This window comes from Uloborus diversus, chromosome 3, assembly GCF_026930045.1.
Source record: "Uloborus diversus isolate 005 chromosome 3, Udiv.v.3.1, whole genome shotgun sequence".
Lineage (NCBI taxonomy): Eukaryota > Metazoa > Arthropoda > Arachnida > Araneae > Uloboridae > Uloborus > Uloborus diversus.
Window position 1 is genome coordinate 67089504 of NC_072733.1, and position 17024 is coordinate 67106527.

The window sequence follows — 17024 nt, forward strand, 5'->3', positions numbered from 1 at the left end:
ATTGTTCTGAAAATAACATTGAATATGACAAAAAATATTTTAATTTCACTTGTGATGATAATTCAAGAAAAGTATAGGATTTTTATGAAGATAGGGGGATAATTCAAGTATGCTAGAAGCTAACATTTCCGAGATTTAAAATTGGCAAACGGAATGGCTCAAGAAATTCAGGTGATATGAGAAAGGAACGTTTACGTATTGGTTCCACTGAATGAAAGTTTTAGAAAGAAAAAAGGGTACAGATGGTTTTTTTTTATTTAAAAACAAATGAGCAGAATGAAATAATGCGCTTCAAGACCAGACTGGTAATTTTAAATACCCACCAGGTGTGGGGGGGGGGGGGGTACTTTTCGAAAGTGTTCTCTCCAGTAATTTCCTTTCCTTTGATTGAGACTTTCTTTTCAATTTTTGTGTATAAGCTACATTGAGTCCATTTCCATGTAGATGTTTGCAATGCGTATCTATATGCGGATGTAAAAGAGGAGATTTGTGAGACAACCTGAAAGTTTTGTATGTCCCTGAAATCTAAATTTTGTCTGTAAATTGAATAAATCATTGTCATTCTGATACAGATTACGCCTCGAATCACGACGACCGGATTTCAATGGGGGGGGGGAGGGGGGCTTGTAGTGTTTTTGGATAGGGTACGAATAATATGGTGGTACATTCAAACAAAAAATGCGTACAACTGTCAACGATGGAAGCGGAGTATATTTCAATTAGTGAATAATCTAAGGATGTGGGTTAAAGGAATTTTAAATCAATTGGCTACGAAAAGAGTTCAAAATTTTAGATTGTCACAGTACGGAGTACTATTAATCAATCTAGTTGCAATCGATTTTTCTAGTTCTGCAATAGAAAATTGCAGAACTAAGCAGATTGATGTGGGGTGTACTATTTCCTAAGGAATTTGATTGATAAAAATGAATTTGGAATACAATTTGATGAAACTAAAAATAATGTAGCTGATTGTTTTACAAAACCTTTCTCTAGGGAAAATTAACATAAAGCTTGAATTGCAATGACATATTTTTCTAGGTTTTTTTTTTCTTTTTTTGAAATGTTTCAATTATTCCATTATGTTTAAGTTATAAGTTGTGCACACAAACGGATGGCCTGTAATATATTTCTATTTTTTTTTATTCATGTCTTAAAGTATTTCATTCCAGCCGCCTGAATTTCCTTCATCTAACTTTATTCACTAATGCAATATTATTTCTATGAGTTTAGTGGTATGCAAATGTAAAGAACTACGTAACTTGTGACCAGAATTGAATGGGTGGTCTCATTTTATCAAGATGGCAATTCTTGGTTGTGTTCCGCTTGGAATTTCAAAGAAGGCTCTAGTCTGAACGATGTTGCGATGATTCACTTAGGGACATGAATGCCGGTAATGGAAGTTTATAAGTACCTTTTTCATTTATATTTTTATGTTTTAGGATGTAATTTGTAATCACAAATGCTTTTGAGCTTTAGAGCGTTCTTAGCCACTAAAGCCTATCCTACGGTCTGTGTGCCATATTGGGCCCCTGAAGCTGATTTTTGTGTGCCCGTTGTCAGGTTTTATGTTACAATCAAGAACTATGTATTGGAACAAGATAAACTAAATTTTGTTTTGATTTAAATGTGATGGATCATACAATTCATTTACGTCTGGGTTTTTTAAACTTGTAATTCAATATTGGTTTTTATGGGTAGTTGAATAATATCATTTCAAGAATCACCGGAACATAGAAATTTCTGTTAGTGCTAAATTAAACGTAATTTATTTCATTATTTATTTATTTATTTATTTTTTTATTTTCCAGTAAATTTTGGAGCACTGATTCTTTGTTTTTACATGTTAGTAAAATTGAAGGAACCAAATCATAATGTTAAGTACTTTATTATTTATTGTACGTATGTTTGTAAAAATTTAAAGGAACAAAATTTAAAGTCAACTTTATAATGAGAGCAACAATAAAGATTAGGGTTTAAAGTACGATGTATTACAGCGTATGAAACTTTCTTCGTATATTCAGACTTGTGACACTTATCAAACAAAATTCTAGATTATTTTTATTGTAATGTAAATAAAAAGCAGTTATTTTGCAAATGTGAGCATATTTAAATTTACAGTTAAAAGAGGTGCGGTCTTCTGGCAAGCATTTCCAAGAAGGGTAGCATGGTTTACAACAAGGACGGCGGGCCAAATGTGGACTTACAATTTCTTAATGATTAGAACTGGCAGTATCAGATTTAATCTATTTCTTGACATGTTTGTCGATTTATTCTTTTGTTAAAAACTTTCAACTTTTCTGATCGATTTTCACTTTTTACTAAATTGACTTTAACTAAGTCATCTTGATTTTGGGAATATAGAATTGTTTCTTCCGAGTTTCAGGTAAATTCTGAAAAACTTAAAGATAAATTGTCTAAATCCTATCAAAAGAAGTAGCACTTAAAAAAAAAAGCCGCTGGCGGATTAAATGGAGATATCGATAGCTGTTCAAAACGGGGGGGGGGGGGCGTCCACATTTCAAAAGACATGAAATATAAATGAAACATCTTAAATTATGCTTAAATATTAAGACAGATATAAGATAGAATGCTCTTACGGTATTATTTTATTTCAACTCAAATGATTTTTTTATGCAGTTCCTTGTTACTTAGAAAAAAAGCTCCAAAAAATTAAATTTAAACAATATAATAACACAATTGTGGAATAAAATATATGAAAAAAAAATATTTAAAAAAATTACAAGTAAAATATTTCATATTAAGTACAGAAATATAAATTATTTTACATCACACATTGTTTCATATTCAGATTTCTAATAATGGGCAGCTGTCGAAGAAAAAGAATATGAAGCTGGTATCAGTTGAACATAGCTCGAGCTGTTAACAAGTGTTGGAATGAAATATGAGTTAAAGAAAGAAAAAACATCTACGGTTTTCAGTGCTACTATAGCAACTCGGGGAGGGGGGGGGGGGCTAAAAGAGGCTAGATGCAGTACAATCGACGCTCATTATAACGACCTCACATTATAAAGACCATTCCATTATAACGACCATTGGTAAAAGCCCGAACTTTGTCCCTATGAACTTAATGTTAATTTGCTTTCGGTATAACGACCGTTCTGTATCTTCTAATCCAATACAACGACCGAATTCAGCGGACACTTTCCGATGTTTTTTCCAATAAAGCAAATTTGTAACTTGAAATGACGTTGATTATTGTTTACGGACAGCTGCATGTAGTCTTCAGTGTTCAGTACAACTTTAAAAGGAGGTGGGAGTGGAGGGAGATAACTACTCAAAACAACACAGAAAAAATAAAGGGGGAATAAAGTGAAATTTCCGAATTCCGAAGGAAAAGGGGTTGACACATTTTATGGCAGTTTGGTTTTTGATTATGTGGTTTTTAATATCTTTACAGTTTTACATCTCTCTGAAGCAGCATGGAATGAAGCCTCAGAAAAGACCATCAAGAATTGCTTTCATCATGTTGATTCTGAAAAGCAAAAGGAAGTGGAATCTACTGCTGAAGTGCAAAAGCAACTTGCTGAAGTCAGGCAATCCAAGATGAAAATTTCGATGAAGAAGATGAAATGCTGTAAAATGTTTTTAAGAAAATGAAACTGGATGAAGCGGCAGACTTAAACAATTATGCTAACATCGATTCTAATTTAGAATGCGTCAGGCATCTGTCAGAAGATGAACTATTTCTCGATACTGTGCACAAGAATAAATTGATGTATCGTGATCAGATGAATTAGAAATTGAGACTAAAGTTGGTGTGAAAAGTTTCGAATGTTCAAGGGAATTTAAATGTTCTTAAAAAAAAAAAAAAAAAAACTACTTATCATCTCTAACTAAAATGGAAAATTGTTTTGCAAAAATCACGTGCGCTAAAAAGACTAATAAGTGCTTCTGATTTTAGAAAATAAATGATTTTTAAGTATGATTTTTAAGTAAATGATTTTTAAGTATGTAATCAGTTTTTTTCCATATATTCTACTTTAAAATCTGTCATAATATTTCTCACCATTATTTTTTTTTAAATCTCTATGATAAAAAATTCATTAGGCATTTAACTGGAATCTTTGAAAAAGTGCCAACTTTATTAGAGCAGCGTAACATGCAAGATGCATGTATATATGTTTTTTAACTTCTACCTCTTATAACGACCACTCATTATAAAGACCTTTTCCTCTGGGACGGAGATGGTCGTTATATCGAGCGTCGACTGTATTCATTATTTTAAATGAATACCTCAATATTTCCCAATTGGTTGTCCTAAACGTCGACCTTGCTATATTTTTTAAAAAAATAATTCTCTACCGCATCCTAATTATTGCTTTGAAGTAAACATATTGCAATCCAATAATCTGGAGCTTATTATAAAAAGAAACTAGTTTCAAGTTTTATTATCCTTAAGATATATATTCTCCCGATCACCAATCACTTCAGTTATCCGATCGAAAAAAATAAATATTACTCTTAATCAACGGTCTCCTATCAACAAAATCCTTCAAAACTACCGAAAGTTAGAAGGATTTTTTAAAATTGTATTTCAGAAACCAGTTATAAGTGCATTTCTTGACATGGAAGATAAAATGTAAGATTATGTTCTTTCTTTTTTCTTTTTTGAGTTCTTATGTAAAGTATTCAGATTAGGTCTATTTTAATTAGACACTAATAAACCACCGTTTCAATTGCGTAGTTTCCAAATTGCTGCACAGCAGTTTTTTTTTCTCCTTAAAACAACATATTTAGCGCTTAACTGGTTCCTGAAATAAACGATTCAATTACAATTTAGGTATATGTTAAGCGGTTTCAAAATAAAAGCAACTCCCAAGGCAATCTTAATTTCAGATCATTCAGAGTCATAATTTTAATCATTTTAGGGCGTATTTTTATACCTACGTAATTTGATTTTTCCATGAATGTTTTTTGGTGTCCACAAGTTTTATGAGATTCTAACAATTTTTATTTTGACAGATGCTTTCATGATATAAGGCCTAATGATGGCACCTAAGTCGGCAAAGATGTCACAAAGAAGAATCAAGTTTGTAATGTAAAAATATTGGCCTTGAAAAAATTAGCATTCGGTTTTAAATGAATTTCTGCAATTTCACTGTAAAAACTACTAATCAATATTTATAGGTGATGTATACGAAATAAAATAATTTGGCAATTTTTAATGGTGTGAATGTTTGATTTTTCTCATGAGAACAGTATAACATAATATAAAGTTATATAATTTTTGGAGAAGTAAAACCAATTTTTAACTTTAATACTAGTACTCATAAACCTGCAGATTTTATTATACCGAGTGAAAAATTGTTTCTGTTTAGTAGCTCTGGAATTTTAAACCGTCACATATTTATAGTTTTCATGTATGTAAATTTTAAAAGGTTAATAGGATAAAGTATTATCTAATCTATAATAATCAGTTTAGAATAAAAACCATTCTGTGCAGTCTAAATGCTGTATACTGCACATATGGTGTGAAATAAAATTAGTTTGTTACTAGTATTTCTCAAATAAAGTAGATCCAAATGCAAATTATAACATTAAAAAAAGAAGAAAACCATGAAAATATTCAGTTTTACCATAAAAGAAAAATAAATGCATATAATTGCATGCATCAAGTTAAAATAAACTTAAAGATTTAATGGATTGCATATTGCAAAACATTTCTCACGTTATGCTGCACATTTTAGCATTACAATAATGCTGGAAGTGAAAAAAGTACTTTTAGTGAACATACGATGTAGTATTTTCAGTTATATATAAAAAACCTTTCTCATTTTTACTACCTCCATGGATCAAAAAGTTTTGTATTATGAAAAAGCTATAACTGTTCTTAAAATAAAGCTTCAGACCATATTTTGCAATTTCCTTCAGTTTGTAAATTTTTAAGTCTGCAATACAGCTAAAAGTTTTTTGTAGAAATGAAAATGCACCACTTTTTCTTCTTTAACATGTGTTTATAAAATATTGAGAAGGGGCATTGATTTATTTTGTGTACAAGGAAATTAATATCAATAAAACATATTTAGCAGCAGTTAACTATTTTTATGTAAAAGTGTTTTATATTTCTTTATTTGTCGCTTTTCATAGCCTAAAACATTATTTTTGTTGTTGAAAAACTTAAGAAAAGGAACAGATTTCGTATGTAGGCTGATTTATACAACGTACATACTGACTCAATTGCTTTACTTTTCGATATTGTTCTTCAGCTGTAAAAGCAGTGATTTCGGCTATGAAAAGAAACGATAGGGTGAAAAAACCCTTTTGCATAAAAATTGATAACTTCATTTTATGGTTTACTGCTGTTAATTTTACTGTACAAATTTATAAAACCGTATACTACTGCTGCTTTTATGGCACAATTCAGTTGATTCCGCAGCATAATACTGCTAACTTTACAGTTTGATACTGTTAATTTTGCAGGGCAATTAACTGTTAATTTTAGATATTATCTCTGTTAAATTTACAGGTCAAGTCATTCCTAAAACAGTATATTACTGCTAATTTTACAGTTTGATACTGTAAGTTTTACAGGGCAGTTCTATTAAAAAGCAGTATATTACTGCAAATTTTACAGTTTAGAATTGTAATTTTTGCAGTTTTTCTTTGGAATGCGAGCTGCCAGTATTTTACTGTAAAAACAACAGCTTTTTTTTGCAGTGCTGACATACTCGCGCCATTCAAATATCTCAAGGTATTAGTTTCGATTTTAAGATTCGATACTTAGTTTGTCTTCTGAAATACCTAACAGTTTTCTTAATTTGTTGTAAGAACCTGCATTTTCAAATATCTAGTAACCTAAAATGTTTTGGTAAAATTTTTAGAAGTATTTGCACAAGCATAAATGTTTAAGTTTCATTTTATTATAAAACTGCATTAAGACTTTTAACCGAACGATAATATCAGCACTTTGAAATCATAACTACAGTTTTGAACATAATACTGGCTGCTGGATGTGTGTGAACGAGTTGAGAAGTATGAACGAGAAACTTAAAATTTTTGGTGATGTTTAAAAATCCTAGATATTTTAGAACAAATATGCAACTTTTTGCAATTGTTACGCCTTATAAGGATGCTCTTATGTTATTGTAAGGCCCGATAAGCAGAAAGAGCAGCATGAAAAATGTTATGAAAAGCTAAGAGCGTCGTTTTGACATTACAGTTATCGCTGTTACAAAGTCAAAAAGACTTACTTGTAAAAACACGGTGAAATATACAACGGCAATTACGGTCGTTACCATCATGTGTTTGCTAGGTATAACCTTCTCATCTATGATTAGTGCTAACGCAAAAGCTACAGCACCACGAAGTCCTCCATAAGACATAATGAACTGTTCCACGGCATTCAGTTGATGAAGACGATACTTGTTGAGAATACCCGTCAAAACGACAATACCTATAAATAAATTTTTAATGCACACTCACAAAACACCGAAGAAGGACAGGTAAAATATCAAATAAAAAAAGTATCTAAAATATACATAGTTTGATTAATTATTGCAGCACAAACATCCAATTTTGTCTGATATTATCGGTTAACTCCAAAAATTATGTATTGGATAATATATCAAGCACATGAATTTTATTCACGATATTGCCTATCTGTAACCGATGCTTAACTTAGTTACTTACCTGGAAAGTTGCGATTAACGCATCACAAATTCAGAAAGTAAACGTTACATACCTGGGCGACAAAAAGGATCTTCTTTTCAAGTTTTCAACTACGCATAGTAAGTTGCATACCTTTTCACTCAGACTATCCCATTTCAACGTAAGATTGGCTTTATTTACTTACCGTATGTCCAATTTAATAGATAGCGCTTAGCTAGTCTTCAAATACTATGTAACGTTTAGGATATTAAAACGTTGTCGCACTGCAATCAACAGTTAACAAAAAATAAAAGGAATGACGTTTTATCATTTAAACTTAAGACAAAACATGAATATTAACCGCCAAACAGATAGGACGACTTTTATAATTTTCAAAATGTAATAAAACCAAACAATAAGAAAGCTGCTTCTCAACTTAACTGTTTCGATATAATATTAGTCAAAGATTGAAATTGATATTTGGTTAATTTATTCATTCATGAAAGCTTCTTTCGTGACTCTAAAATCAGCTTCCGAATTAGAAATATAAAATATCAAATATTATTTTACCTCGTTATTGAGGAGAAATATTTTTAATTTGAGACCTAAAGCTTTCTTCATTTTTTAGCAATTATAGCTACAATAAATTATCTAATTTTGAAAAAACCCAGAAGTTCTCAACATGTTTGCTGAATGGGTATGAGTTTGCAACACTTGCACCTTAAAATTACTTCAGGTTCTAGCTTTTCAAAGAGTAGATAGTAAAAACTTAGAGTAATTAAGCAAATATAGGTGTAGGAATATACAAAAATGATGCAAAAGTTAAGTAAAATTTAATGCATCCAATAACATATTAAAGTTAAGTTTTCTTATGTTTAGAATTAAATAAAGATCTGTTATTTCATACAACGTTTTGCGGATGATGAAATCGTGAGGTTTTTTGCGTTCAACGTATTGCCTTTCTTGTAAGCTAGTTTTGTGCCTAGCAATGAAAAAACTGAATTTTTCAGCTCCTCATGATATTACTTTTCTTTGAAAAAAATTATCTGAACAAAATACCTCAACACAAATCTATGAGAAAGTTCTTTTTGGTACGATTGGGAAGTTTCGTTCCGACTTACCTCGCTGTTTCGATACAACCCATTCTACGGTACTCGAAGTTTGTCTCGCAAGAATGCCAACAAAATGCAGAGTGAAAATAAAACTTTTTTTGCAGATTATATGGGAATACGTGTGCTCTTAATTTCAATACTTTTCGATTGTTAACTGGAGTCCAAACTGTTGAAAGCTTTACGACCATATTGACCAGCTAAGTTGAACCTATCAGACATTCAAACCGTCAATTGATAACTTCTGATAATATTACTTAAAGAAAGATTTAATTGGCGACTCGGGTGCCTCGCTATGGTTCAAATTGATGATGCCGCTAATCATCACCGAACCGGTAGTAGGTAAAAAATGAGAGTTCAACGCCAGGAGGCGCAATGCGCAATATTGCGCCTCCCACTCCCCCTCTGACCTTGGGGTTGCGCCTGAATCTTGAAGAAGATGACGGGGTTTTCCCGAGATTTCGCTCTTCCTCGCTTCCGCTCGACTACGTTTTCGCCCTTCCTCGTTTTCGCTCGGCTACATTTTCGCTCGAGTTTTTGCTCTTCCTCGTTTTTGCTCGCGTTTTTACCGTGAAAGGTTACAGGGATATTTTTAGACTTTGTCGTTTTTACCGTGAAAAGTTTTTGGACTTAGAATATTTTTCCGTAACCTTATACGATGGTTTTCGAGTGGCAACCTGTTTAGGGTATGACAAAACGTCACAATTGTTGTCATAAGAATGTGTGATACTTTTTGTCATGCCATCCTCATGAAGTTGTACAGAGCTATTTCCAGTGGTTTTTTTTTTTTTTTTTCAAACATACTGGACTTTGTCGTTTTTTTTTTTTTTTAACCGTGAAAGATTTTCCCTACGTTTCTGAACTTTGTTACAAAATAAATTTATGTTTTAAGTTGACGGTCCCACCAACCAGCCCGGTGTATTAAATACACCCCATCAACTTCTTTTCATCTGCCAATGCAATTTGCATACAAATGCAGATCAATTTTGAAGATTTTTCACAAGTTAGATCAATCAGCTTTAATATTCAATATGATTTATACATTTTCATGAGTTATGTTTTAATCGCGTTATTAATCGTTTACACTGTCATTTTATTATTTTCATGCATTTATTATACTTGTAAAAATAAATCCCAACTCTGTTATATTTATCATTCTTTCGATGATTCTTTTTTTTTTCGGACTTTGAATAATTTCGACGAATGGTTGTCAAGACAACCAAAGTTTCGCGAATTTAATTATTTTTATTTTACAGAGTGTCGGGAATCGAACACCCAAACTTTGAGTTAGCAAAAACGTATGCTAACCACTATGCTATATTTTCCATCACACTTTCAGTCTTAATGTGAATCTGTACCATGACAACGAATATTACAATTAAATTAATTTTAAAACCATCAGTTAATTCACTCTTTAGTACTAATCATGGCATATCATTAACTGTATTTCAGCTCATAATTGAAACTATCATCATTATTATTATTTTTCATAATAACAAAGTTTTCACTTAAGTAAAGATTTATTTAAATACAACCCATTCGAGATTTTTGATTTGGTTCAATGCTTTGTGGACTTGAAATATATTTTAAACTTTGATTTTCTTTTTCATGCATTTCAAACTTTATCATTTTTATTTTTTCTAACTTGTTAAATTTTCTTAACTAATTTCTTTTTTTCTTTGTCAAATTGACAAATATTTTTTCTAACTTGTAAAAATTTCGAAGAAATAATTTTCTTAACTAATTTTTTTTTTGACTTTCATACAACAAAATATTTTTTCTTACTTGTTAAATTTTCGAAGAAATAATTAACTTAAATATTCTTTCACACATTTTGAACTTTAACGTTTTTTCCTGTCATTTAGCACTTTGATTTTTTTTTCACTATTTTAGCGTTTTTCAATTATTTTCAGTCTTTAACTATTTTCTTAACTTTTTAGTCTTTAACTAATTTCAAGCATTTCAGACTTAGATTATTTTTAGTGATTTCGATTTTTTTTTTAGTATATTTTAGAGTTTGATCATTTTCTCGCTTGTTTTTACTTTATCGTTTTTTTCCGATATTTTTAAACTTAGAAATTTTTCACAAGTAGTGACAGGAATCGAACCTTCAAATTTTTCAAAACGTTATCATGTCTTCAATTTTTGCAATCATGTCAAACTTGCAATCAATTTACTCGTAGTAGTAATTAACACTTATCATTAACAAATTTTCTCAGATTTTAAAAAATCAACTTAATTAATTTTTTCCAGTAAGCAAATTGCGCACTCAAGTTACATTCCAACACTGCATATACGTTTCAAGAGTTTCATTGAATTTATCACATTCCATTTAATTAACTCTAATAATTACTTTTTCATTAATACTTAACTTAATCATTTTATCATACATTTATTCCAGTTACAAAATTATGCTTAAAAGTTATTTATTTTTCTTAGCACAAGAGATTTTAACATGTTCCTACTAAAATGCTTTTCACTCTAGTTTGAGTTTACTAAAATAGCAACTCATTTACGATTTAGATTCATTTAATCGTCTTTGATTCTTTTTCATTGTTAATATTTTAAATTATCACATACGTTATTATTTTTATACATTTATCCATTTAATTTTCCAAAATCTACAATCAATTTACTTTTCGTATTAATTAACACTTATCACTATCAAATATTTTCATGAATTTTAAAAATTATCTTCTTAAATAATTTTTTACTGTAACCAAATTTCCCACTCAAGTTATATTTTATCACTACATATGCTTTTCATGAGTTTCACTTAATTTATCGCATTTCATTTAATTAACTCTAATAATTATTTTTTATCATCGATATTTAAGTTAATCATATTTTCCTTTCTTTATTTTTTTTTTCATGCAAACACTCTTGATGGAATAAAACAAAATTTTCAACTTTCATGAATTAAATCCCCTCTGAATATTTTATTTTACTTTACCATACTTTACTATTTTACTTACTGCGTTTTACTATTTATCATTCATTACAGCTTTTCCAAAATATTACTTTACAACCAACCAATTTCATTAACAGAATTTTCATTACAATTTATAAATTTCACTTTTATTTAATTATTTTTACCTACGGTAAAATAAAACACATAACACAAAAATGTTAAACATCAATGAAGTACCCAAGAAATGTTAAAATTATAAGTCGAGTATCAAAACTTCATGTCAGCAAATTTTAAAAATAGACTTACCGAAAAATAACTTCTACTGAAATTCATTTCAAAACTTGGAATCAATTTACTCTTAGCATTAATAAACACTTATCATTAAGAAATTTTCATGGATTTTAAAAATCAACTTATTTAATTTTTTTTTCCAGTAAGCAAATTTCGCACTCAAGTTACATTTTATCACTACATATGCTTTTCAAGAGTTTTATTGAATTTATCACATTTTATTTAATTATTTTTTGATTAGTATTAAACTTAGTCATTTTATCGCTTAGTATTTAACTTAATCATTTTCTTGCTTGTTTTTACTTTATCGTTTTTTTTCCCCGTTATTTTTAAACTTAGAAATTTTTCACAATTAGTAACAGGAATCGAACACACAAATTTTTCGAAACATTATCAAGTCTACAATTTTCATCCAACTAAGTTAATTTAAAAACTTGCAATCAATTTACTCTTAGCATTAATAAACACTTATCATTAAGAAATTTTCATGGATTTTAAAAATCAACTTATTTAATTTTTTTTTCCAGTAAGCAAATTTCGCACTCAAGTTACATTTTATCACTACATATGCTTTTCAAGAGTTTCATTTAATTTATCACATTTTATTTAATCAACTCTATTAATTATTTTTTGATTAGTATTTAACTTAGTCATTTTATCGCATAGTGGTTTACTTTATTATTATTTTTTTTTTCATACAAGCACTCTTGTTAGAATAAAACAAAATTTTCAACCTTTATGAATTAAAATCACTTTGACTATTTCATTTTCCCAATAATATTTTACTTTAACAACTAATTTCTTTAACAAAATCGATATCATTTATTTTAGTCTTTATCCTTTTCGAACGATACATTCAAATGGACAGCTATACGTTAGATTAAGAAACTTAATCTAAAATTTGACAAATTAAGTTAAAGCTAAATACTGACTAAAATTAAGTACAAAAGACTAACCTTTTTGGGGTGAAATCTCTCAAGTACCAGCTATCGCGAAGTTATTTAAAAACAGTGAATGAAATTGTAATAAGTGGATTGTTAATTATAACTCAATCTCACAAATTACAACTACACGCATGTTTTATTTGAAATCGCTGCATACAGCTGTTTGCCCATCGTCGATTTGCAGAAGGCATGCCGTAAAATCGCAAATCAACTCGGCTGTTGAAAAAAACTACCGTAATCCTACAGCACTTCGGATGGTCCACACACAACGGTGCGAATTGAGGAAATGACTTTATCAATATTTCTATCTACCCTTTACCGATAACAGATAACAAACCCCACGTGCGAGTATGATTCATCCCTTAGCAAGTACGTCTTGTAAGTGATGTCACTGTTTCTGACCAATTAAAATTAGTTCACGTTTCTCAAATATCAAGCACATAGATCGACAATAGTCTGATGTCAGGTTTTCCAAACAAAATTTTAGATTTTAATTCGTAGTTTCGAATTAATTTCTTTTTCTTTTCAAACTTATAAAAAAAATTTCCAGCTTGTAAGAATATTTCTTTCAAAAACAGATTTTTGATTCAAAACAGTATTTTTTCAAACTTGTAATATTTTTCTACTTAGAAAATGAAATCAAAAATTTTTGTTTTCTTTAATCATATAAAATGTTTTTAAGAAATAATTTCTCAAACTTGTAATATTTTTCCACTAATTAAAAAAAAATCAATTTTTTTTTTCAATCATATAAAAATAAATTTTTAATCTTACAACAATAAATTTTTCCGCAAAAATATTTTTTTCAAATCAAAAAAATAATAATATTTTTGTGTATTGTTTTCAAACCATTGACATGTTTAAGCTTTACGGTTCTAATTTTGACTTTCCACTTAGCATTAGTCGAAGTCCTTCGCAATTAAACTATAGAAATATTACAAAAATTATATTTTCACTCAGTCTTAATTACAAAACCATACAATAAGATGAAGACAACACCGTAGTATAAAGATTACTTACAATAAAGTGCATATAAAAAATATATGTAAGAGTGATTTCAAAGTATAATCCATCAACCATATTCAACAACTCAATCAAAACACAAGTTCTTTTAAAATGATAAACACAATTTATTCACACACACAGTAAAAGACAATTAAAAAATATATGTAAGAGTGATTTCAAAGTATAATCCATCAACCATAGTCAACAACTCAATCAAAACACAAGAAAATGATAAACACAATTTATTCACACACACAGTAAAAGACAATTAAAAAAACTTTCATCTTTAAGTAAAACTCTTCAAAACTTTCAAGCGTATTTTTAACATCGATTGCATCAAATAAATCAGACACATGACATTTTAAACATGGACTATCAACATTCAAAGTAACGAAGTCACGAGTCAAGTTTTCCCAATTAACATTAAAAAGAGCCTGTTCGAAAAAAGTGTCGAACTTTCGACCCCTTGTTAATGATTCACATTCATGCACTCTCTCTCATGTAAAAAATGAATCCATTTTTACAATCCACACATTCTTTTTTAGAAAGGTAGTTTATGTTGCATACTCATCAAATAGTCACTTACGTAGAGATTCAGCCAGTTTACGTATGTATATGTGCTCACATCGACAATCACAGGGATGAAAGGATGTATCTTTTAGAGTATAAGTCATAAGTTTGTCTTTGACACTACGAGATACAAGGGGACGCGTAGCACAATTTGTCAATCTGGCTTTCCAAAAGTAGAATTCTATCAGGCATCAACTGGAACACTTCTCGTTTCAGTTTGAACAATCTTTGCACACTAACACAGATGTTACCATTCGCACTCGACTCTCCTTTTTTTTATAACAAAAGCGAAATCACGGTCTTCGATTAATTTTTGATTTATATTTTTACGTAGGCTTGAAATAAGTGATCTCCACACATCTGGTTCTAAGGAAATACCATCCTTAGTTGGTCGAAGAATACCATCTTTCCCACACGTATATCTGATGACGGTTTAGCATCTCATGCAAATTGACATGATCAATTACACGTGATTGACCATGTCATGCGCGAGATGCGAAACCGTCATCGACATTCGGTGTGATGTGAAAACCTGCTACCATCTTAAAATTACTCGTAGTAGGTCAGGATGGGCTGAGATGCTAAACCGTCATCAGATATACGTGTGGGAAAGATGGTATTCTTCGACCAACTAAGGATGGTATTTCCTTAGAACCAGATGTGTGGAGATCACTTATTTCAAGCCTACGTAAAAATATAAATCAAAAATTAATCGAAGACCGTGATTTCGCTTTTGTTATAAAAAAAAGGAGAGTCGAGTGCGAATGGTAACATCTGTGTTAGTGTGCAAAGATTGTTCAAACTGAAACGAGAAGTGTTCCAGTTGATGCCTGATAGAATTCTACTTTTGGAAAGCCAGATTGACAAATTGTGCTACGCGTCCCCTTGTATCTCACGTAGTGTCAAAGACAAACTTATGACTTATACTCTAAAAGAGTACATCCTTTCGGAAATTGAGAAAAAATATCCCTGTGATTGTCGATGTGATAAAATCAGCACATATACATCACAAGAAGTTCGTAAACTGGCTGAATCTCTACGTAAGTGACTATTTGATGAGCTCATATGCAACATAAACTACCTTTCTAAAAAAGAATGTGTGGATTGTAAAAATGGATTCATTTTTTACATGAGAGAGAGTGCATGAATGTGAATCATTAACAAGGGGTCGAAAGTTCGACACTTTTTTCGAACAGGCTCTTTTTAATGTTAATTGGGAAAACTTGACTCGTGACTTCGTTACTTTGAATGTTGATAGTCCATGTTTAAAATGTCATGTGTCTGATTTATTTGATGCAATCGATGTTAAAAATACGCTTGAAAGTTTTGAAGAGTTTTACTTAAAGATGAAAGTTTTTTTAATTGTCTTTTACTGTGTGTGTGAATAAATTGTGTTTATCATTTTAAAAGAGACTTGTGTTTTGATTGAGTTGTTGACTATGGTTGATGGATTATACTTTGAAATCACTCTTACATATATTTTTTAATTGTCTTTTACTGTGTGTGTGAATAAATTGTGTTTATCATTTTAAAAGAGACTTGTGTTTTGATTGAGTTGTTGAATATGGTTGATGGATTATACTTTGAAATCACTCTTACATATATTTTTTATATGCACTTTATTGTAAGTAATCTTTATACTATCGGTGTTGTCTTCATCTTATTGTATGGTTTTGTAATTAAGACTGAGTGAAAATATAATTTTTGTAATATTTCTATAGTTTAATACATGCGAAGGACTTCGACTAATGCTAAGTGGAAAGTCAAAATTAGAACCGTAAAGCTTAAACATGTCAATGGTTTGAAAACAATACACAGTTATATTCACATACACAAACTCGTACGTATCAATACACTTACATTAAAGAGAAATATTAAAGACTTATAAATTCTCATATGAGATAAGAACGCTCTTTCTTAACTTAGTTGGTCACATGATCGATAAAAGATCCTCACCTATTTGTGATTTGTCATGAAATAATATACATCGATAGATATGTTACTAAGTGTGTAATAGTTTTTATTTTTCTTAAATTCAAAGTTAAAACCAATTTGTTAATTGTAGGATTATATTAAGTGCTAAAAATGTGATATTTTCGCTTATAATTTCGGTTGATGTGTAAAGTTTTATTACAAGTTCCCTCACACGAATGAACAATAACATGCTAGATGGATATTTGAAAGCTTGAGTGGATGATTTGTAAGTATCTTAAACATTATTATTATTATTTCTAATGCATGTGTGTTAATTAATACTTAGAGTGCAAAGAGTAAATGGTTAAGTGCTATTGGTTATTAATACTAAGAGTAAAGTGATATTGAGTTTTAAATTTAATTAAAGCATTTCGTTTAAAGATTCAGTTGAAAAAATTTTATTTTGTAAGTTTGAAAATTTTTGAAAAAAAAAAAAAAAAAAAAAAAAAAGAAAATAGTTTTGCGAAAAAAAAAAAGATTGAAAAGAAAAAAAATAATATGTTACAAAAATATTATTATTATTTTGATTTGAAAAAAATATTTTTGCGGAAAAATTTATTGTTGTAAGATTAAAAATTTATTTTTATATGATTGAAAAAAAAAAATTGATTT

General features: G+C 29.7%; 1 protein-coding gene across 1 annotated transcript in view; it reads right to left on the reverse strand.

Annotated features, from left to right (window-relative positions):
- LOC129218777 (sodium/hydrogen exchanger 3-like) overlaps nt 1-17024 on the reverse strand; it is an 80488-nt gene that overhangs the window by 50707 nt on the left and 12757 nt on the right. The window contains exon 5 of the mRNA XM_054853101.1: nt 7212-7414. Coding sequence (XP_054709076.1) covers nt 7212-7414 — 203 coding nt within the window. The remainder of the gene's footprint in view (nt 1-7211; nt 7415-17024) is intronic.